Here is a 23,603-nt window from a genome sequence, read left to right as displayed (position 1 = left end):
TTTCTCCTCCACTATACCTAGTAGCAGTCATGTCCTTTCCTTTCATTTGTTTTTTTCATTCACACTGTTTTTCCCCTTTTAAAAAAAAGGAAAAAACCTTTTTTTAGTTCACTTTTTCTTGGGGGGGTTCCAGCCTCACCATCTGATCTTAAGGGTTACAGGCCCTTGTTTCTTTTATTTTTCTTGTTCTTTCTCAGATGCTCAGCAGGAAAGCAGACAGTTTACAAACAGTCGGAACTCACAACTTCCTTTCTTGTACAACAAGTTGTTGCCAGGATGGAACCTTTCGCAGGGCTAAGCATGGGTGTTCTGGAGGGCAAATAGACCCTCATTTTAAGGAAGATTATTTTTACTGTAGAAGTTCAGTGTGTACCAGGATACACATTTATAGCAATTGAAAAAACATAGAAAGACACTGGACATCCTGGGAGTGGTAAGGTAGTGAAAGGTCTTGTTAATAATGTACCCAACAAAGTGAAATGCAGTTTATTGCTGCTCCTGTTTCCCTGGGTTTCTTTTTTATTTCTAAAATGCACTCTAAGGACTTGTCAGGACAATTTCTTTTATGTATATATTATTTTATTTCATTTTACATACCAACCACAGTTCCCCTTCCCTTCCCTCCTCCCACTCCCAAAACTGGTTGTGTGTGACATTTGACCTCAACACTTAATGTTCCCATTTTTAAGCATTGGTGGCTAAGTCATAGCTAGCTCAGGTCTTTTGATTCTTTATTATTTCTGTATCATGAAGATTTCGTCTTCTCAGAAGCCATCAGTTGAAATTCACACACACACACACACACACACACACACACACACACACACACACGAGTGTGGAGCGTGCAGATGGGTAGTATTTTCCCATTGCCTTCCAGGTTTCTGCGGCATGCTTCTTATTTACCCTTTTTATTCTCAACTTTTCCATCCTGGGATTATGAGTAAACAGAAGTGAGGGTGAGGCCACCATGGAGTAGAGGACGGATGGGGAACGCAGAGGAAATGAGATGGCATGTGAGTGCTGGGGAGGCTGGGGAGGTTAAGTAAACTCTCCACCATCGACTGTTCTTTTCCAGGGCCTGCTCGCTGCTGCTTGTCTCCTTGCTGCACAGTTTACATGGAGACAGCTGATTGTGTGGGTTTTTCTAGTTCATTCCCTTGAGACTGAAGCTACTCAGCTATATTTGTTCTGCTGTGAGAACAGATAACTGGGAGGCAATTCAAAATATTTGTTTAATGTTTTCTTGGAAATCCTTAAAGAAGCAGAGGGTTTTACACCTTGATTTAAAAGAAAAAGGGGAAAAACAAAACACTAGTTCTACTTACTTTAAAATGTTTGGTGATTTTTGGTTTTCTGTCTCTTTGTACACTATTTTTTAGCTTCTAGTGTCAGAATAACCTCTCAAAGTTGTTTTTTTTTTTTCTGTTGTATGTAATAAAGGTTAAGTTAAGCTGTATTGCTCTAATAACTTTTATATGACCAAGAAAAGTTGGTTGGGTCACTAAGTGGCATGGCAAGGACTTTAAAAAATCCTTTGTTGTGTTAATTTCTTATATTTTTGCCCAGAGGTCTTGTCCAAATAAAATCTTACACTGAGACTCAATCTATAAAATTGATTAAAAAGTGGTAGGTATTAATTAACTTATGTCTGAATCTCACGGTTCATTCATATGAGTGAATGACATTAGTAACCTGGAAGATGGTTATAGAGTGCTTTGAACTTGATATAGAGCTAACTGTTCCGACAGATTGATAATTTTTTTTCTAGGAAATATTATCATAGTCCAGTAGGAAGGTCTTGAGGCACCTCCTACGACAGTGCCCACTTCTGGTCCCTCCTGAAGGACCTGCCTGAGGCTCTTCTTGAGCCGGTCTTTCCTGAAATACACTTGGGACTTGCCTCGTATCTTTTGGTGTCTTGTTTGGGTTTTGGTTTTTATCAGAGTTCCATGTAAGAAAATAGACCATGACTATTACTCCCCACTAATGAAGGCCTTTCATTGTTGGGATCCATGTTTTCAGGTGTGGTGTCACTGGGGGTGGGCTTTGAGGTTTCGAAAGCCCCAGCACTTCTAGTTAGCTTGTTCATTGGCATGTTTGCATGTGTCTCCCCTCCCCCCTTCCTGTGGCTCAGATGTAAGCGCTCAGCTACCGTTCCAGTGCTAATCCTTCTGGCGTGATGGTTATGGACTCTAGCCCTCTGAAACAGTGAGCACAAGTTAAATGCCGTCTTTTGTGCATTTCCCTGGTCATGGTATCTTCTTAGCACAGCAATAGAAAAGAAAGTAAGACAAGTCTCTTGTAGTTCAAGCTATCTTAATACTCACTCTGTAGCCAAAATTGGCCTTACATTCCTATTTCTTAGCTTCCTTAGCTGGGGTTATAGACATGAGCTACCATACCCAGCCTGTTACAGTCTCAGGGGACTGCCATTGGACACGCAGTCCTTTGTCGACTAAAACGTAATTGTGAGGTACATAGCTTAGTTGAAACAGACAATATGGAGCCTTTTCAGATTGCCTTCTTTTAATTGTAGAAGTAGTTTAAGGTTCATCCCAGTCTCTCCTGGGATTGACAGTTCATTTCTTTTGGTACTGCAGTGTATGTACCTTCTGAAAGATGTCTTAGTTGCTTCCCGATTTTTGCAGCTATGAATAATGCTCCTGTAAGCATTCCTATACAATTTTCTTTTTAGTATGGACGTTAAGTTTTCAGCTCTTTTGGATAAATACAAAGGGAGACAATCACTGATTCATGGTGAGTATGTTTGTTTTGTAAGAAACTAAGTGTGTTACAAAGTAGCTGTGCCGTTTCGCCTTCCCATTAATAGTAAATGAGAGTCTGCGGTTTCCCATGTTCTCCAGCATTCAGTGTTGTCAGTGTTCTGGATTTTGACCTTTGTACTAGGTATGTGATGATCTTGATGGGCTTTTCAGGGTGCTTGGCCAGCATCCTGCTGTGAGTCATTTTCTGTGGATCACAGAAAGATCACAGACTGGTTCATCTACTCCCACCCTGGGCTATTAAAATGGACAACAGTATTTTCAACAGTCTGTGACCCAGAATTCCTTAGTATACTTGAAGAAGCAAGAGCTTAGGGAGAGGTTTAAGTTCTTTTGAGACAACATAACACTGGGTGACTCAATAAGGACTTCACCAATATCCAGACATGCTCGCTTTCAAACAATTCTACTTAAGGGTCTTGGTTTGGTTTTGTTTTTTAACATTTATTTATTTCTTACGTGTGTGCCTGTGCTTGCAGGAGTCATTTCTCTCACCATGGGGGTTCCAGGGATTGAGCTCAGGCTGTCACACTTGGCAGCAAGTGCTTTTATATCCGGAGCATTTCACTGCACCCTACCCCTAAATTGAAAATTCTGTATTAAGTACATTTCAGTTGATTGAGTTAACCCATAAAATTACACACACACACACACACACACACACACACACACACACACACACACACATATATACATGCAGGCAAACTAGATAGACCAGGACCTAGGGTAAAACCAAAAACTACTGGTCTAAAAAAAACAAGGTAGCAATAAAAATGACACCTAATGACATTCTGCTGTTCCCATAGACCAGTGCTCAGCCATCACCATCAGAGACGCTTCCTCCTGCAGCAGATGGGAACAAATACAGAGATCCAGAAAGTACACAGAGAGAGTGTATGACCTTGGAACAATCAGCCCTAAATGGGTTGTCTTCATCAATCCCTCTCAGCTCAGGGAACCCTGGAGAGGAGGAGGCAGAAAGAGCATATAAGAGCCACAGGGGATGGAGGACACCAAGAAAGCAAGGTCCTTTAAATCAGCACAAGCAGAGCTCATATGAACTCGAAGAGACTGTGGCAGCATACATAAGGCCTACACAGGTCTACAGCAGTTCCTGAATCATACCGTGGCCATGGTTCTCAACCTGTGGGGTCGCGATGAGGGCAAATGGCCCTTTTATATCCTTGTCTTACAAATCTGACCTCTGAAGCCAGCAGGGAAAGCTTCATTCAGACTTTTAAAGTGCTCTTGTGACTAGGTTTGATATACTCAGATAAACTGTGTATCGTTTAGCTGTTTGATATGGAACTTTAATTGAATTTATAAAATCAGTTTACATCAGTAACTGGATTGATACTTGAAAATAGCCAGGATCTGGGAATCATGGGACATGTCTTAGAGTTCTGCCTGCCGCACTGAATTTTCACCTGTACTTGATATACTTTTTTAAATATAACTTTCTTATTTTTAGCAATCTTGTATTTGTCAAGTGTTGTCAGCATGCCTTTTTGTAATTTGTTTTTTTTAGTTTCTTGATCAGTTTGAGAACTTCTTCACATATATCTTAGCCATTTAACCATGGTTTTTCTGTAAATCTACTTAACTATTTAGGGAGTAGATTATTTTCTTGGCAGGAGATACTTTATATATTCTGCCCATTAATCACTTACTAATTTTAAAGATTTATTTTTATTTTTCATTAATGTGTATGTGTGTAGATCTGTGTGAATATATGCCATGAGTGTACCTGGTGCCCACAGAGACCGGAAGAGGGCGTTGGATCCCTGGAAGTTGAAGTTACAGATGGTTTTGAGCTGTCGGTTGTCGGTTCAGGGAACCAAATGCGGGTCCTTTCTGTCCTAACCACTAAGCCATCTCTCCACCGCTAGCACTTACTGATTTTGCATTGCTGCAAAAATTTTTTTCTTAATCCAGCATTTCTCTGCTAGCTTTGTCTGTCCTTGCTTTATTGAATAAAATTCCTTACCTTTGCTGTTCACAGACTCATCTATCAGTATTTTAGTTACTAGTAACAGAGAGTTGTTTAGAATTATAAATTTAAGATTGCAATCTTAAGCCTTAAATTTCATCACCCTGGGACAGTAGTTTTTGAATTATGAGATTCAGAATTACTTTTTTTTCACTCTTGAGACCAAGTTTTGCTTTATTTCCCAGGTCCCCTAAACTCATGGATACAAGCCATCCTCTTGCCTCAGCCTTGAGTAGCTGGAAACAGATGTGTGCTACTGCACCTTGTAAATGATTACATGAGTTCATTTTCCATATAGTTCCTCATGTTGTGGTAATACCCAACCACAAAATTATTTTTGTTGATACTTTATAACTGTAATTTTGCTATTGTTATGAATCATAACGTAAGTATCTGTTCTGTTTTCCTATGGTCTTAGTCAACCTTTCTAGGGGTCACAACCCACAGGTTGGGAATCACTGCTCCAGAAGCTACTCCCTTGAAAAAATTAGGTCTTAACTGTAGGTCAAAGTTAAAGAGGTCATGTGAATTGCCATATTTAATGTTTTTAATCCATAAAACATCTCTTGCCTTTGTTTACCCTTAATCAGAATTACGTTTTAGGGAAAATTCATGAACAAGTCCTGTATCCTATGGTTATTGTGTTTTGAGATTACATGATAAGCTGCTGTGCTGTGAGAATGCCTACATAGGTATGCTCTATTTTAGGTATGTGCAATCCTTTTATTTTAGTGAGAAGGAATAGTCCTTACATAGGCTTAACTGCAATATTGTTTTTAGCTATGGGTCATGGTGGTTATAATAAGCAACCAAAATGCATAATAACTTTTCATGGCTTGTGTTTTTTATTTACAGCCTTCAAGCAAAATGAAGGTACCCGAGGAGAATTTCTTCAATGTTCCTGCTTTCTTAACTGTCTCAGGACAACTTCACCTCGAAGTGATGTCAGGGTACAAATTTTTACTTTTTTTTTTCTTGTGTATGCTGATTGTGATTTGGGGCCAAAGGAAACAGTGTGCTCAAACTTAAAAGCTGAAATTATTCTATCATTAGCATACCAAAAGTAGATTTAATGGACAATTTGAAAAATGTCCAAGTGAGGGGCTAGAGAGATGGCCCAGGGGTTAAGAGTACTTGTTGCTTTTGTTGTTGTTGTTGTTTTGTTTTGTTTTGTTTTGAGACAGGGTTTCTCTGTGTAGTTTTGTTGTCTGTCCCAGATCTTGCTTTGTAGACCAGGCTGGCCTCGAACTCACAGAGATCTGCCTGACTCTGCCTCCCAAGTGCTGGGATCAAAGGCATGCACCACCACCACCACCACCACCACCCAGCTACTTGTTGCTCTTGAAGAGGACCTGGATTTGGTTCCCAGAACCCACACTGTGACTCACAACTGTGTGTAAGTCAAGTTCCAGGGGATCAGACATCCTCTTCTGACCTCTGAAGGTACCAAGCAGGCACATATAGTACATATACACACAAGTAGGCAAAACACTCATACATATAAAATAAATAAATCTAAAAAGAAAAGAAAAAAGGAAACACCCAAATGTTTTCCAAGTAAAATCACATTCATCTAGACTTCTGGTTTTAGTAAAAAAATGTAACAGTAAAATTCAAAGTTGTAATTTTTTTTATTACTAATTATTCTTGCTTAAATCCTAACCATGTAATCAAATTTTCAATATAAATGACCATATGCATGGAAGTAATGGCTGCTCACAGATCCTGCCTGAGCCAGATACTACCTCATTTCACTCAGGGGGAGGGGGAGAGGCTGGGCAGTGGTGGCGGCCGCCTTTAATCCTAGCACTCAGGAGGCAGAGGCAGGAGGATCTCTATGAGTTTGAGGCCAGCCTGGTCTTCAGAGCAAGTTCCAGGATAGAATCCAAAGCTATACAGAGAAACCCTGTCTCAAAAACCAAAACAAAAAAGTAGGAAACATTTTTGCTCAGTAATTAGTTTGTGTGTGTGTGCATGCCTGCATGTCTGTGTCCAGAAGAGAACATTGGATCCCATAGAACTGGAGTTGCAGGCAGTTGTGAGCTGCCCCTGGGAACTGAACTCAGGTCCTCGTAAGAACAGCAAGCACTCTTACCCTGGGAACTGAAGTCAGGTCCCCTGTAAGAGCAGCAAGCACTCTTACTCTGGGAACTGAACTCAGGTCCTCTGTAAGAACAGCAAGCACTCTTACCCTGGGAACTGAACTCAGGTCCTCTGTAAGAGCACCAAGCACTCTTACTCTGGGAACTGAAGTCAGGTCCTCTGTAAGAGCAGCAAGCACTCTTACTCTGGGAACTGAATTCATGTCCTCTGTAAGAACAGCAAGCACTCTTACCCTGGGAACTGAATTCAGGTCCTCTGTAAGAGCAGCAAGCACTCTTACTCTGGGAACTGAACTCAGGTCCTCTGTAAGAACAGCAAGCACTCTTACCTTGGGAACTGAACTCAGGTCCTCTGTAAGAACAGCTCTCTCTCCAAACCAATGGCAGTTGATTTTTAAAAAGAAAATTAACATATGGCACTGTGAATCCACTAGCAAGACTTTTAAGTTAAATTGAGTACATTTCTAACACTGTCAGACCTTTGGAAAGTCTGTATATTCCTAGGGCCCGGCTTCCTACTTCCTTTTCTTAAAAGATTGGATAGCAGACTCTAGAGTTCCTCCTTAGTCTCTTGTTCTGTGATTCGGAAACTAATTTCTTTCTTTCTTTCTTTCTTTTTTTTTCTTTCTTTCTTTCTTTCTTTCTTTCTTTCTTTCTTTCTTTCTTTCTTTCTTTCTTTCTTTCTTTCTTTTTTTGTTTTTAGCTTTTTTGAGACAAGGTTTCTTTGTGTATCTCTGACTGTCCTGAAACTCACTCCGTAGAACAGGCTGGCCTTGAACTCACAAATCCCCTTGCCTATACCTCCCAAATGCTGGGATTAAAAGCACTGCGCCTGGGCAGTGGTGGCACACACCTTTAATCCCAGCACTCGGGAGGCAGAGGCAGGCGGATCTCTGTGAGTTCGAGGCCAGCCTGGTCTACAGAGCAAGATCCAGGACAGGCACCAAAACTACATGGAGAAACCCTGTCTCAAAAAAAAAAAAACACAAAACTATCCTACAGACCAATAAACCCTAACTTCTGGTATTATTTCTTTCTTTCTTTCTTTTTTTTTTTTTTTTTTTTTTGGTTTTTATGTTACTGTAGAGGACAAAAATGTAGATATTGGTTTGTAACTCCATATAATATAGGGTACTTCTTTCACAGTAAAGAAGTAATAGAGCAAAGGCATTCTTCAGTGATAACCTTTGTACTGCTCTTTATTCCCATATTGCTTTGAAAAGACATTCTTTTTAAAAGCTATTTACCTTTTACCCTGTATCCAATGAATAGATAAACTTTATAAGTAATCTTCCAGGCAAGGCACATGCCTGTAACCCCAGCATTTAGAAGGTAGAGAAAGGACCAGTAGTTCAAGGTCAGCCTTACACATATAGCAAGTTCAAGGCCTCAAAACAAACTAAACGGTACTAATTGTTTTAACCTATACTGGGAGAGACAAGGTATCTCCTCTGCAAGGATCATGTGTGGAATGTGTTTACCAAACATTTATTTCTGTATTATAAGACCACTAATGTAGTGCCTCTTTCTCAGTACAGTGTTCTGTAAAATACAATGTACAATGAAACGATGAAAGATTAATTGGTAGAATATTAGATCTTAAATTTATAATATGTGTGTCAAATAATGTCATGCAAATGTTCCTAATTTAATATGCATAGTTCTAGAACTATTAATATACAGTACATCATGTTTCATAATTTACTCTAATCAGAAATTTTTAGTATTCTTTCTCTTAGCTTTGTATTTTGCTTAATTTTATTTAAAAGACTGACTGTTAAAAGGCATAAATGTAGTTAAATTTAGAAGGCTAACATTTCCCAAAGAACCCCTTGAGTCTAATGGGTTTATGACTCTGTTTTCAAGGTTTTTCGTTTTAAATAGATACTGTTTTGGATTACTTTCTGGATGTATAGATGAGTTACAAATGCACTGCTGTTTCCGCCTACCCCCTGCCGTTCCCCCAGATCTTCCATGACTGTGATGCATTTGTCAAAACAAAGAACACAATGTTAGTGAATAACTGTTAAGCAGAGTCTAGGCTTTATTTGGATTTTACTAGTTTCTCTATTAATATCTTCTTTTTCCAGGATTCAGTTCAAGATATCTGAAATGTAGTTGTCTTGTTCCCAAGTCTCTTCTTGGCTGTTTCCCAGTCTTTGTTTGTGTGACCTGTAGAATGTAACCTGACCTCAGTTCGTCCGATGTTTTTCTCCAGATTAGACCTGGGTCATACAGGTTTTTGGAAAGAATAGCATGAAGGTGAAATACTATTCTCATGACATCCTCTGAGGGAGTGAGTGTGTGTCGTCTGTGTGGTGATGTTGACTGCACTGTTAGATAGAATAGTGGTTGTCAGATCTCTCCACTGAAACCGGGCTGCGTTCCCCTTTCGCCACTTTGTTCTTTATAAGGCACTCACTAAGTCTGCCCTCACTTGGGTGGGGACTTGGGGTGTAGGAAATGGAATTAACCACAGCTCCTTTGGGGAGGGGATATTGAAATTCTACATGGAAGTTTTGTTCGCATTTATTTAGCCCATCATTTACATCAGGATGAACTCAGGTAAATCTCTTATTGACTTACTCTATATTGTTTTATCTACCTAATTACATAAACGACTTTAATTATGGAAAACTCAGTCTGTTACAGGTTGAGTCTTCTGTGCCTTTTACGTGTCTCCTGTCCTGTAAGTTCATATCATATCATTTGATACTACAGGATGTCCTAGATTTTTTTCCTTTTGTTTTTAGGTTTACTATTTTTATCATTGTCCCTCCCTTTGATAAATCTACATTGACACGTCATTATCACCTGAAGTCTGTAGTTCACGTGAGAGTTCATTCTTAGTGTTTTACGTTTTGTGCCTTTTGACACATGTACCCACCACTGTAGTTTATAGAATAGCTGCCCTGCTGTGAAATTCTCCTATTATTCTGCTTTGTGTCTCCATAGTTTTCCCTTTTCTATAACTCAGTGTACTTGGAGTCATGCAATATGGAGCCTTTTCAAAGTAGCTTCTTTTACTTAATAACATGCATTGAAGGTTCCTCTGTGTCTCTTCATTACTTGATATCTCACTTCTTTTAAGTGTTGAACCATGTTCTGTTGTTCATATATAATAGTGTTTATCTGTTCACCCACTGAAGGACATCTTTTTACTGTTTCCAAGACTGGGCACTTTTCCCAGGCTTACTTCCCTCACTCACATGCTTAAAATACATATTTTGAATGGCAACATTTACATTTTTATTATTGTCTATGTGTATGCATGATAGAGGAGTAAAGGTCAGAATGCCACTTTGTGGAGTCATTTCTGTCCTGCCAACTTTGTGTGGGTTCTAGAGGTCGAGCTCAGTTAACAAGGCTTGAACAGCAAGCCCCTTCACCCGCTCAACAATCTTGCCAGCCTTCGGGTGGTGTTATCTCTTTCCTTTAGCCTTTCTTCTTTTAAGATTTTTTTTTTTTTCAGAGCTGAGGACCAAACCCAGGGCCTTGTGCTTGCTAGGCAAGCGCTCTACCACTGAGCTAAATCCCCAACCCTTCTTTTAAAATTTTAAGAAATAGTGTTTAATATCTTTATAATCAAAGAAAAGTCTGTTTCCATTTTGAGGGGGAAATCAACTTGGGCTTTGCACTGATTTCATTCAACTTTGATGAATCTGTTTGTGATGGGTATGAGCCATCCTCGGGTCATTTCAGCAGGTCTTACCCTGAGCTCATAAACTATGCTTTGCCCTCCTGTGATGAGACTGATGGCATTGGAACAGGACTAAACCAAGGTTCCCCTGTCTGAGTAACTGAGTGTGAACCTGTCTTCTCATCTGCTCAAAAGACTTCCTTGGTCTTCATCCATTTCATACTTTTATAAACTTCCTTCATTTATACACGTTTAGTCAATTCAGTGTTTATTGAAAACTGTATGTTAAGCACAGATCTAGGTCCCTGGCTACAGAGATGTACAAACATCTATTACCCCATAAACTCTATTGAGCACCATGTACATTAAATAAGGGTTTGTAAGTACGGTAGCCATTGTTTAAAGAGATAGTGCTAAGCACAAGAGCAGATGTCAAGGGAAGTTCACCTTGCCTGGGTTGAATTTAATTTAGAGATAATATTATCTCAGTGTTTACATAAAGATACATCTTAAAAATGGTGTCCATATTTAATGGTTATGACTTTCATATTTGATATAATGCTTTGCTTTTGTATTCTTAAAACCGTAGAAGTTCAGTTAGTTTTCTCCCCATTACTACAGAGCTTTTATAGTATATAATCTTTAGGTTGCTATACATATTTTCTCCATTTGGCTCTTGAATATCTTTTGTTATAATAGATGTATCTTTGAATGAATTATGTTTAGCCAAATCATTAAAAGCTAGAAAACTGTTTAGCTTCTCTGTCGTATTCCTTTATCAGCTTCCAGATACTAAGAATCAATTATAAAACTTCATATGAGAAAAGTTAAGACTTTGTGTCCTGTCTGTCTCTAGGAGAACTGCTAGGATAATGAAGGCTAGAGTAGGCTAAAGAAGTAGTTGAAGATTCTAAGTGTATTTAACATAGGGAAGACAGAGGAGGGGTGCTTTTATAGGTGTTAAAATCTGCTTCATGGGCTTCTATAGGAGCACTGTGTTCAGATAAGTAAACTATATATATATATATATATATATATATATATATATACACATACATACATACACACACATATATACACATATATACATGTATGTTATATATACATATATACATATGTGTTATATATATTTAAGAACAACTTTATTGACGTAATTCAACACATAAAACTTATCCCTGTAGGCTAGGAAAATGGCTCAGTCAATAAAGGATTTGCCATGCAAGCACAAAAACCCAGATTCAATTCACAGAACCTGTGTGTGTAAAAGCTGGGGTAGTGGTGCATTATTGTAATCCTAGAACAAGGCTGGCAAAGACAAGTAGATCCTTGGGGCTCATTGCTAGCTCCTTAGTGAGCTCTGGACTAGGGAGAGATCATCTCAAGACAACAGGTTGACTTCTAGAGCACGCACGCACGTGTGTACACACACACACACACACACACACACACACACACACACACACACAGCCTTCAGTCCATCCTTTGAGGGATGGTAGACATAGAACTTACTGTTCATGAACTACAATGCCTGTTGGTGCTGTCTAGAAGCAGCTACTGATTGATCAGTTAACTAGGGAGACATCAAATTAATCCTTAGTAATTAGGCCAGTATGGACAATTATTAGATCTATAAAAAGCAAAGCAAATATTGTTACTTCTTTCAATTACTGTGTAATCTTGTCCGAATTGCTCAGGCAGCTTTAATTACTTTTTTAGGAGAAAGAAAATCTGTGTGTGTGTTGTGTTTGATGAATTTAAGTTAGGTTGGGAACAAAGAGTCTTTGTCATTTTGAATTTTTTTCCTCACTAGTTTTCCTCTGAAAATAACAATGGTTATCCACTTATTCAACAGTGGTTTTAATATTCACCTAAGTGGTAGGTAACTGCTAGAATCAAGGAGGAGATTGAGTATGGAGTGGGTTCCTAAGATAATGTTATTTATCCCTGTCAAAAGCACTGGTCCTGTCAATCAAATAACTGGTCCTGTTAGCTGAAGTAAATGCAGTCAGAGAGTTAAATTGGAATTCTGGCTTCTTCACATACTTAGTTTATAAGCTTAATGTCTGGCCTCTATAATCTATAAAAACAAATTATAACAACTACCTTTTAGAGCTGTTGTGAAAATTAGTTGGATGCCAGGCAAAGCCAAGCACTTATCACAGTGTGGGCACTAACTTGTTAGGTGCTCTGCTGGTGGCAATATTGGCAGTTAGGGCCTCTCTGGAGGACAGGTTGACACAAAGAACTGGCTAAAGTGGTGTGACCAGGAAGGAACAGCTGACAGGTGATTTTCAAGTTGTTTTACAGCAGAATAGACTGGAGCTCCCAAGAAGCAAGAGAATTGGGATAGAGAGTGAGTCTGCCTCAATTCAGGGCTCACAAAACAGGTCAGGTGAAACCAGACCAGTGCCTGGGATGAAGGACTGGATTAAGGCATAGAACTCAGATACCTCTGAAGCCTGAAGACCACATGAGAACTAAGATAGGAAATTGAGAGCAGATGAGGCTATACAATGTCCTAGAGCGGTGGTCAGTAATGTTGACCATGGTATTATGTATTCTGGATGCTTTTTTCTTCAAACAAGATCATTTCTGTGCCCATCTGGGGCTTCCCAGGTCTGCCTGATAGTTTATTCTATAACTGAAGCACAATTAGAATGTAAATAATTAGAACTTATTTTATATTTTATAATATAAACCATTTTATTAATAAAGCCATTCTTATATGATCAGTTTTATTGAAATGTATTTCCTATACAATAAAATTAATTTTAAAATACAACTTAATAAATTTTATAAATGTATAAACTTTTATAACTCTTGCTACCATAATCAAGATATAGATTTTTTTTTCTATCTAAAAGTCCTTTGCTTCCCTCTGGAGTCCCTCACCCCCACCCCCATCTGCTTTTAGTCACCATAGATCAGACTTTTTTCCAGAATTTCATATAAATGAAATAATACAGTTTTCACTCTTTTTAATCAGTATTCTCTTACTCTGTATAATAATTTGAGATTTATCCAGTAGTTCTCCTTTTTTTGCTGAACATTGTAGCTAGAGTTTTCCTGCCTGGCCTACAGTCAGGACAAATCTCTGTCACCCTCCAGTCCCACACTGCTCAGACCCAACCAAGTAAACACAGAGACTTATATTGTTTAAACTGTTTGGTCTAATGGCTCAGGCTTTAGCTATCTAGTTCTTACATCTTAAATTAATCCATTTCTATAAATCTATACCTTGCCATGTGGCTCATGGCTTACCGGCATCTTCACATGCTGCTTGTCATGGCGGAGGCTGGCAATGTCTCCTGCCGCCTTCCTGTTCTTTCTTTTCTCCTCTCTGTTAGTCCCGCCTATACTTCCTGCCTAGCCACTGGCCAATCAGTGTTTTATTTATTGACCAATCAGAGTGATTTGACATACAGACCATCCCACAGCAGAACATTATCTGTCCAGTGGATATATTGTTACTTCTTGTCTTCTGTAAGGTTTCTATTGCAGTGAGAAAACACCATGACCAAAAACAGCTTGGGAAGGAAAGGGTTTATTTTATATTATACTTTCACATCACAGCTGATCACCTAAGGAAGTCTGGGCAGGAACTCAAGGCAGGAACCTCAAAGCATGAACTTATGCAGAAGCCGTGGAGAAACACTGTATACTGCTTACACCTCATAGCTTGCTTAGTCTGCTTTCTTATACCATCCAGGATTACCTGTCTAGAGGTGGCACCACCCACAGTGGGTGGGACCCTTCCACATCAATCATTAACCAAAAAATAACCTTACAGACTTGCCTACAGGCCAGTCTTATGGAGGCATTTTCTCCATTAGGATTCCCTCTTTCCAGACATATCCAGGTTTGTGTCAAGATGTTAACAGATGCAACAATTTTTTGCAGTTTATGTATGGTAAACAATAACAAAATTCATCATGTTAACCATTTTGGATGTACAGTTCAGTAACCTGAAATACATTTACAATATTGTGCATCTATCACCACATGTAAAACTTTTACTGAATGTAGCGTTTGTTTGAGGAAGTAACACATACACATACACACACTGAACATTTTAAACATGTGGGGGGCGGTGGAGCTCATAGGACCACTTGGAGAAGTCAATTCTCTCCTTCTGCTGCATGGGTCCTGAGGTCATACTCAGGTCATGAAGCCTGGTGGCCAGTGCCCTTACCAGTGTCAATTCCTAACTGCATTTTTTTGCAGGGATGGTGGGGGGGTCGTTTGAGACAGGGTTTCTCCTTGTAGTTTTGGTGCCTGCCCTGGATCTCGCTCTGTAGATCAGGCTGGCCTCAGCGATCTGTTTGCCTCTGCCTCTCCAGTGCTGGGATTAAAGGTATGTGCCACCACCGCCCAGCCCTAACTGCATTTTGAGATATTTTAAAGGATAATGCTTTTGTTGGAAGTTAACTTCATTGTAAATCAAAACACATCTGTAGTTATACTGTTTCCTAATTCATTCTACCAGTAACTATTTCTCTCTAAGATTTTATTTTTATTTTGTGTGTAGATATTTTGCCTGCCTTTTATGTCAGTGTACCACATGAATTTGTCAAGGGATTGATCAACTGATTAGATCATAGTCCTTCACAGCTAATCGCACCTCAGTGATTTGGTCAGCCCTTCAATCCATGATCTTTTGGGGGGTTATACATCCTGTCTATCTTAGTTACTTTTCTATTCCTGGGAAGAGACACCATGACTAAGGCAACTTATAAAAAGAAAACTTAGCCGGGCGGTGGTGGCGCATGCCTTTAATCCCAGCACTCGGGAGGCAGAGCCAGGCGGATCTCTGTGAGTTCGAGGCCAGCCTGGGCTACCAAGTGAGTTCCAGGAAAGGCGCAAAGCTACACAGAGAAACCCTGTCTTGAAAATCCAAAAAAAAAAAAAGAAAGAAAGAAAGAAAAAGAAAAAAAAACTTAATGGGGGCTTCTTTACAGTTTCAGAGGAACATGGCAGTAGGTGGGCAGGTATGGTGCTGGAGCAGTAGCTGGGAGCCTACACGATGAGAGGACTACCACAAAGCAAAGAGAGAGTGCTACCTGGAACTGGCCTGGGGTTTTGAAACCTCAAGCCCACCCCCAGTGACACACCTCCTTCAACAAGACCATACCTCATAATCCTTCCCAAACAGTTCTGCCAATTGAGGACAAAGCATTCAATATATGAGCCTATGGGGGCCTTTCTCATTCAGACCACCACACTATCTAAATCAAGACAATAGAATTTTATATCTCTTTGACAAGTACCCAGAACAATATGATAAATTTATGCTTAACTTTATGAAAAGATTCCAGACAATTTTCTGAAGTCATGAACATTCTTTGGGCATGCCCAGCAGCAGTAGATGAGAGCTTCACTTTAGATCTCTACATCTTAGGGGAAAAAAATGTTTGCAGTATTTAAAAGTTAAGCAGTTCTAGTAAGACAATGTGATATCTTTTTGTAGTTTTTAACTTGAATATCTGCTGTGACTAATGTTATTTCTTTTTTCTTTTTTCTTTTTTTTTGGCCATTTGTATTCCTTAATTTATGAACAATCTTTTCAGTTCTTTTTCCTCTTTCAATTAGTTTGTCTTTTTATTCTTGAGTTGTGAGAGCTTTTTGTATGCTCTGTATGTAAGTCCTTTCTCAGCTGTGAATACTGTTTTCCCCAGTTTACCTTTACTTTACAACTTTAAGGTGGTATATTTTGATGTCAAGACTGGTTTTTGTTTTGTTGTTATATACCAGTTTTTCTCTTCAGTGATTCATGTGTATGGAATTCTATCCAAAAGAGTACAGAGATTGAACTGGAGAGATGGTTCAGTAGATAAAGTGCTTCCTGCACAAACCTAAGTTCAAATCCGTGTTTGTAAAAAGACAGGCATGGTAGTGCAGGCATCTGTAATCCCAGGAAGACAGGAAGTGGTAACCAGAGACTCTAGAAGCTTTGGCCCAGCTAGCCTGGTGTACACAGTGCAAGTAGTGAACAACAGAGAGATCCAAGCTGTCTCAAACAAAGACTGACCTCCACCTGTGCACCATGGCCTGTGTGTGTGTGTGTGTGTGTGTGTGTGTGTGTGTGTGTGTGTGTGTGAATGTGCACACGCAGATTTTTTTTATTACAAAGATTTTTCTCCTAAACTCTTATAAAGACCTTTATAATTCCACCTTGTGCTTTTAGATCTCTGATCTTCCCTACTTGTCTATAAGCTCCTTTGATGGTAAAGGCTAGGCATGATTTACTTTTGTGTGTTTCATAGTAAAGAGTATTATGGTAAATATTTGTTGGGTGAAGAAATAGCTCGATATGATTTCATCATAGACAATGGTGGTTGTTAGGTACCAAGGCCCTTGGTAGTGCTCTCCATGTCTAGGCTGCTGTGATTTGTAGGCTTGAATTGCATCTGTGCCCTTGGCTTAGTTCATCAGTGTATTTTAGTTGGAAGAAAAATATTTGTTAAAATCTTGGAAAATCTATACCATAAAATACATTTAAAAACTTAGCCAAGCAGTGGTGGTGTACAACTTTAATCCCAGCACTCAGGAGACAGAAGCAAGCGGATTTCTATGAATTCAGGGACAGCCTAGTCTACAGAAGGAGTTCAGGGATAGCCAGGGCTACACAGAGAAACCTGTATTGAAAAAAGAAAGAAAGAAAGAAAGAAAGAAAGAAAGAAAGAAAGAAAGAAAGAAAGAAAGAAAGAAAGAAAGAAAGAAAGAAAGGCATTGGAATATGAGGTCAGAGAGATGGCTTAGCAGTTAAGAACATGGACTGCTCATAAAAAGGACCCAGGTTTGATTCCCAGCATCCCTGTCAGGTGCCTCATAGCTGCCTGTGACTCCAACTCTAGGAGGATCCAATATGGCCTCTGCAGATACTAGCTCTCATGTGCACATACCCACACACGGACACACATATACATAATTAAAAAAATAAAAATAGCTGGGCATTAGTGATGCACACCTTTAATCCAAGTACTCAGGAGGCAGAGGCAGGCAGATCTCTGTGAGTTGGAGACCAGCCTGATGAACTGAGTCAGTTCCAGGACAGACAAGGCTACACAAAGAGACCCTGTCTTGAAAAAAAAAAAAAAGAAAGAAAGAAAGAAAACAAAAAAATAAATAAATAAAAATAAATCTTTTAAAAGCTTAGAACACTATTCTGTTGATATACTGAAATATTTAAGTATACTTGATATATGAAAATGAATTTTTATCATTTTTAGATAATAAGTATGAGTTTCTATTTGTGTTCATTTAAAACTTTTGGGTTTTTTTTTTAAATCAAAACTTTTTTTTCTGTACACTGTACATGAATTACTTAAATCATTAAATTGTTTCTGTGTGTTTTTATTTAACTGAAACGTACCCTGACAGACTTAAGGAGGGATTGGGGTGGATCGAGTTTCTAAACAACTTTAGAAAAACTGCCAACCAGCTTTCTGAAGTAACTAGTCCCTTTTATGTGACTAGCAATGGTGAGCGGGAGTGAAAGAAGCACTGGTGAGCATTCCAGGTTAGGTGACCTAAAACAGGTTCTGGCCAAGCCAGGACTTATGGTCATCCTAAAGTAGATGACTATGAATACATTAAGTATCTGTTTTCACTAGTATTATATTTTTTAAGGGAATTATTTCATAGACAGCCTGATGAGCCCTAGTAGAAATGTAAGAAATGTTGTGGAAAGTATTAGTAAGTTTTCTTTCATATAAAATAAAGGGTACTGGAGCTAGAGAGATGGTTCAGTGGCTAAGAACATTTGCTGTTCTTGTAGAGGACTCCAGTTTGTTTCCAGTACCCACATGGTGGCTCTGTAACTCCAGTTCCAGAGGATCCCAGTGCCTTCTGACCTCTGGGCACCAGGTTCAATGTGGTGCACATACATGCAGGTATAAGAAATCTTTAAGAACAGGGCAGTGAGGGACTTCATCTTTGCTCCTCAAAAATAAATAAATAAATAGAAGTGAAGAAACTTGTTCGTTATTTTTTTTTCTTCTGTCTCATGAGCAAAAGCTAATAACAAATAAGTTTGCACAGATATTGGTTAATTTTATTTTCATTTCTCTTGACATTGCCCCTACTATATCTCCCATGATATATATATATCTCCCTGAAAAAAACAAAAGAAAGAAAACACAATGTTTTGCCATTTGAAACAGGTGAATAGAATAGATAAGCAAATGTAGAGTTACATAAATCTTTACAATTTGGAATGTATACAAAACCCCAGAGAGCCTTATTTCACATTTAAAGGGCAGGTTTAGCACATGAATTATGATAGAAATGTTTTCGTTGTTCTTGAAAATGCCTTTATTGAGACTGGTTTTTATTTCTGGAACATTTTTGTTTGCTTGCTTGTTTTTGGAAACAGAGTTTCTTTGTGTAGCCTTGGCTATCCTGGAACTAGCTCTGTAGACCAGGCTGGCCTCAAACTCATAGAGATCTGCTTGCCTTTGCCTCCTGTGTGCCACCACCACCTGGCTCATTTCTGGAACATTTATTTATTAATTTCACTTAACTTTTTCAGCTGAGTGATTATTCTTGGCATTCCTCCTTGTTCTACTTCAGGACATTAGCAGGAAGTGCAGTGGAAAAAACCAGACTCCGGTAGACATTGCTTTAGGACTACTATACAAAAGGTTTTTTCTGTATCTCTTGAATGTTCCTTTTCAGACAGCCGGGATCTTTGGAAAGTAGTGAGTCCACTGTCATCTTCAGAGATATGAACAAGGTGGCTCATGGTTTGTACATTTTTAAAAAATGCATATATTTAGTTAACAAAAGCTGCAAACATGCTTTACTAAGTAATCCTTGGGTTCCATCAGTACCTTTCTGAAGGAAAGCCATCCAATCGGAGAACTGTGCTTATAAGCACAAGGGAGGAAGTGGGGTTTGTGTTCTGTGAAGCAGTAGATAAGAGAGAGGGGAAAAACCAGAGGTCTGTGTGGAAGACCAGGGGCTGTGGGAGACAGTAGAGCAGTTCTGACTAGACCCTGGAGCAGATTCAGAAGTGTGAGAACACATATTTTTCCTCCTTAGTTGATCATCTTCTTACATTGCTGAGATTTCCAGTCTGTTTCGATGCTAGACAGACTTCCTGCGGTGACAGACCGTTCTGCCCTGTGCTGTCCAGTATGGGAGCCACTAGCCATGGCTGTTATTTGTGCTTTAAGTATGGCTGGTGGGACTGCCATATTTCAAGGAACTAAATTTTTGTTAATTTCATTTAATTGTAACTAAATGAAGTAGCCATATGTGGCTGCTAACTATATATAGAACAAGGAAGATCTGCTTGGCGCCACATGTCACTGATGTCACACTCTGTTCAGAGCTTTCTCTAACCTTGGATATAAGTACCTGATTTGTTGAATTAAATTGACAACAGGGAGAAGGGAGAATTGGAAGCTCCTGGACTTGGTGGTGGCCTGGTGGGTCCTTTGGGCTCTGATGGTGGTACTTTTTTTGTAATTTTGTCACTTGTTCAGTCTGACTCCTTTTTGGTATCTAAATATTGTATAATCACTAATTTAAACTTTTAAAATACATACATAGGTACAGTGTGTGTGTGTGTGTGTGTGTGTGTGTGTGTATGTGTGTGTGTGTGTGTTTCTAATAATAGCTATACTTCCAGTGTTTCAGATTCTTAGTGTCTTGTATAGAGATTTTTTTCCGGGTTCAAATGTTTAGGCTCTAGAATGGCCCTGGACCTAAAAAGTAGCAGGGGAAAAAAAAAAAAAGAAGGAAAAGAACCATGTCTCAAGGGAAGCTTTTTTACTTAACCCCCTGAGCCTAATCAAAAGTGGCCATAGATGAAAACTACAATGTCCAGTGTACGTGGGGTGTGTGGGGTTGTGTGTACTTTTGTAGAGTCCAGAAGTCAACTTCAGGCATCTTCCACTACTGCTTTCCACCTTTTGAGACAGGATGTCTCACTGAACCTAAGCTCGCTGATTGTCTAGAGTGGCCAGCCAGCTCGGGCTGTCTACCTGTTTTCATGTCCCTTTTTCTCCCCCTTACTTAGTCCGTGGTGACAGACGTGCGCTACCAAAGCCACCTGTTCTGTGGGTTCTGGAGATCAGAACTCAGGTCCTCATGCTTGCACGACATCAAGCCATCTCCCCAGCCTTGTCTTGCCATTTTCTTGTGCCTTAAAATGGAAGGCAGAGATGACCTGATGAACTGTCAGGACCACGAGAAGGGGTTTGGGGAAAGGAAAAGTGCAAACGTGAAGAGCAGGAAATGGTGGTCTGGAGATGACAGGCAAGTGCTGGTGGGGAAAAGGCAAGGCAGAAACAACCTGTGGATGGTGATTTTTAACGTTAACTGTTATCTTCCCACTTCTGAGAATAGCTATTTCAGCGAGGAGCAGAAAGAAGTTTTGAGTAATCAGCTCACCGCCTTCCTCTCCTGCCATCATCCCATCTCAGAGTTCTCTTGAGGGAGATTAGCATATCTCGTAGAAAGTTACCTTGTTTATTTGACTAATAACCAGGGTCTGAGGGTTACCATAATTAACAGCAATTAACAGTGAAATCTGTTAAGTATAAAAACAGAAGATTGTGAGAGGGGCATAGCTCAGTGGTTAAGAGCACTTGCCTGCTCTTCCAGAGGACCCACGTTCAATTCCTAGCACCTACATAGTGGCAGTCTCAGGGAATCCAGTACCCTATTCTGATTTCCTCAGCACCAGGCATATCCATGGTACACAGGCATATATATGCAGGCTAAATACTCACACACGTAAGATAGAATTTTTAAAATATAAAAAAATTCAATCTGTCACAAAATTTGAAATCTCATAGAAGTATCAAATGATCACTGTACTGTATGTAAGTTTTATATTTTAAAAGGCCACTGTGAACAGCAGTTCGTGGTGTTCCTAAAGCTCATATTAGGATTGACCTGGGATGTTTGGGGAACATTGAAGACAAACTGCAGACTTGGGAAAGGAATGAGTTCAGCTTCTGACAAGGGATATAACTGGTTAAATCGATGGATATATGCATCTGGACCTCAGAGAAAAAACCCAGACACAGAGTGTAGGGTTGTGAATTGTAAATAGTTCATTGGAATTGTTAGCTGAGGAAGGTCATGTAGGGACAGGGTGAGAAAAGGAGGAAGTCTAGGGCTGGGGATAAAGTTGAGCAGTAGAGTACTTACCTAATATGCCTGGAGTCCTAAGGTTTAGTGTCAGTACTGCAAAGAAGGCAGAGGTTTAGGACTAAGCTTTGACGAATGTTAGTGTGTGTGTGTGTGTGTGTGTGTGTGTGTGTGTGTGTGTGTGTGTATGTATTTACTTACTTACTTTACGGCCCGGCCACAGTTTCCCCTCCCTCCTCTCCTCCCAGTTCCTCCCCAAACCCCTGTCTGTTCCAAACCCCCCAGTACACTCCTCCTCCATTTCTGTTTAGGAGAGGGCAGGTCTCTCATGATATCAAGAAAACATGGCATAGCAAGTTGCAGTAAGAATAAGCACCTCCCCATGTATTAAGACTGGGCAAGGTGACCCAGTATGAGGAGTAGGGTCTCAAAAGCCTGTAAAAGAGTGGGAGACAGCCCCTGCTCCTACTGTTAGGAGTCCCACAAGAAGACCAACCTACACAACTGTCACATGTATGCAGAGTGCCTGGGTCAGTCCCATGCAGACTCTCTGGTTGTCTGTTCAGTCTCTGTGAGCCCCTATGAGCCCAGGCTAGTTGATTCTGTGGGTTTTCTTGTGGTGTACTTGGCCCCTCTGGTTCCTCCACTCCTTCCTCTCCATCTTCTGCAGGATTTCCCGAACTCTGCCTAATGTTTGGCTGTGGGTCTGCATCTGTTTCCATCGGTTGGTGGACAAAGCCTCTCTGATGACAGTTGAGTAGGCACCAGTCTGGTCACAGGAGATGGGCGGTTCAGGCTACATATCCACTATTGCTAGGAGCCTTAGTTGGGGTCATCCTTGTAGATTCCTGGGAGATTCCCTTGTGCTAGGTTTTTAACCTGTTCCCAAAATGCCCCTCTTTCTAGTAGTCTCTTTCAGTACTCTCCACTTCCACACACACCCCTCCAACCTGATCGCTCATGTTCCCATCCCCACCCGCCCTCAGTTCACTCACGAAATCTCTTCTATTTCCCCTTCCCAGGGAGATCCATGCATCTGCCCATGAACCCTCCTTATTACCTAGTCTCTCTGGGTCTGTGAATTGTGTATGGTTATCCTTTATTTTATAGCTAATATCCACTCGTGAGTGAGTACATACCATGAATGTTAGTATTTAATAAAGAGGAGGAATAAGTAGCATGTAAAAGGAAGAGACAGAGACCACGTAGGTAGGAGAAAAAACTAAGAGAGTGCAGTGCTAGGTGTTTCAAACAGATGGAATGTCTGGAGTAACAAATGAAGCCCATTTATCCCTTATCATGGAGTACAGGGAAGGCTCTTCATGTTCTGGCTGCTTGCCACCTCCTTGACCTCGCCCCTTCCCCGTCACCCTGCACTGCCCTGCTCCTGCTTTTAGTGTGTGTCAGGCTCTTTGCTATCGCACACCCCAAGTGCCTCGTGTTCCCTTTGCTGGATGTCCTTTTTAATCGAGCACTGAAGCCCTTGGGACTGGTGTTGCCAGGAGTTTGTTGTATTTCATCATATGATTAAAATTAAAGTTTGCTTGGGCCTCAATTTCTGTTCCAAGTAAAACAGTAAAGATGAGTTAAAGAAGATGAATCTTTTCCTGACATTTATTTATTGTGTTTGTGTCTGTATGTGTGCACATGAGTGTGTGCACGCACACACAGGCATACACACGCACGTGTGGAAGTCAGAGGATAGATTATGTTGGTTCTCTTCTGCCATGTAGGTCCTGGGAATTAAAGTCAGGCTTGTTCCTACACCCACAAAATCATCACACTTGCCTGTAAAACTTTGAATATGTGTCAGTGATAGCATAGAAGAACTTTGGGTTCCAGAAAGCAGTCTTTCCCTAAAGCATCTGGCATATTGAAATGATAAGGCTACATTTTACACCTTCTACAAATGCAAGATAGAATAATGGGAGAAAGCTGAAAAATAAGTGTCTGGAATCTACTCTTGGGCATGTGTCAATAATGAA

At 39.9% G+C, this 23,603-nt stretch overlaps 1 protein-coding gene across 1 annotated transcript in view; it reads left to right on the top strand.

Moving 5' to 3' along the window:
• Nars2 (asparaginyl-tRNA synthetase 2, mitochondrial) overlaps positions 1-23,603 on the top strand; it is an 88,798-nt gene that overhangs the window by 28,506 nt on the left and 36,689 nt on the right. The window contains exon 6 of the mRNA XM_059271217.1: positions 5,629-5,723. Within this exon, the coding sequence (XP_059127200.1) occupies positions 5,629-5,723 (95 nt within the window). The remainder of the gene's footprint in view (positions 1-5,628; positions 5,724-23,603) is intronic.

Source organism: Peromyscus eremicus, chromosome 1 (assembly GCF_949786415.1).
Source record: "Peromyscus eremicus chromosome 1, PerEre_H2_v1, whole genome shotgun sequence".
NCBI classification, from domain to species: Eukaryota; Metazoa; Chordata; class Mammalia; order Rodentia; family Cricetidae; genus Peromyscus; species Peromyscus eremicus.
This window is presented reverse-complemented; position numbering and strand designations above follow the sequence as displayed.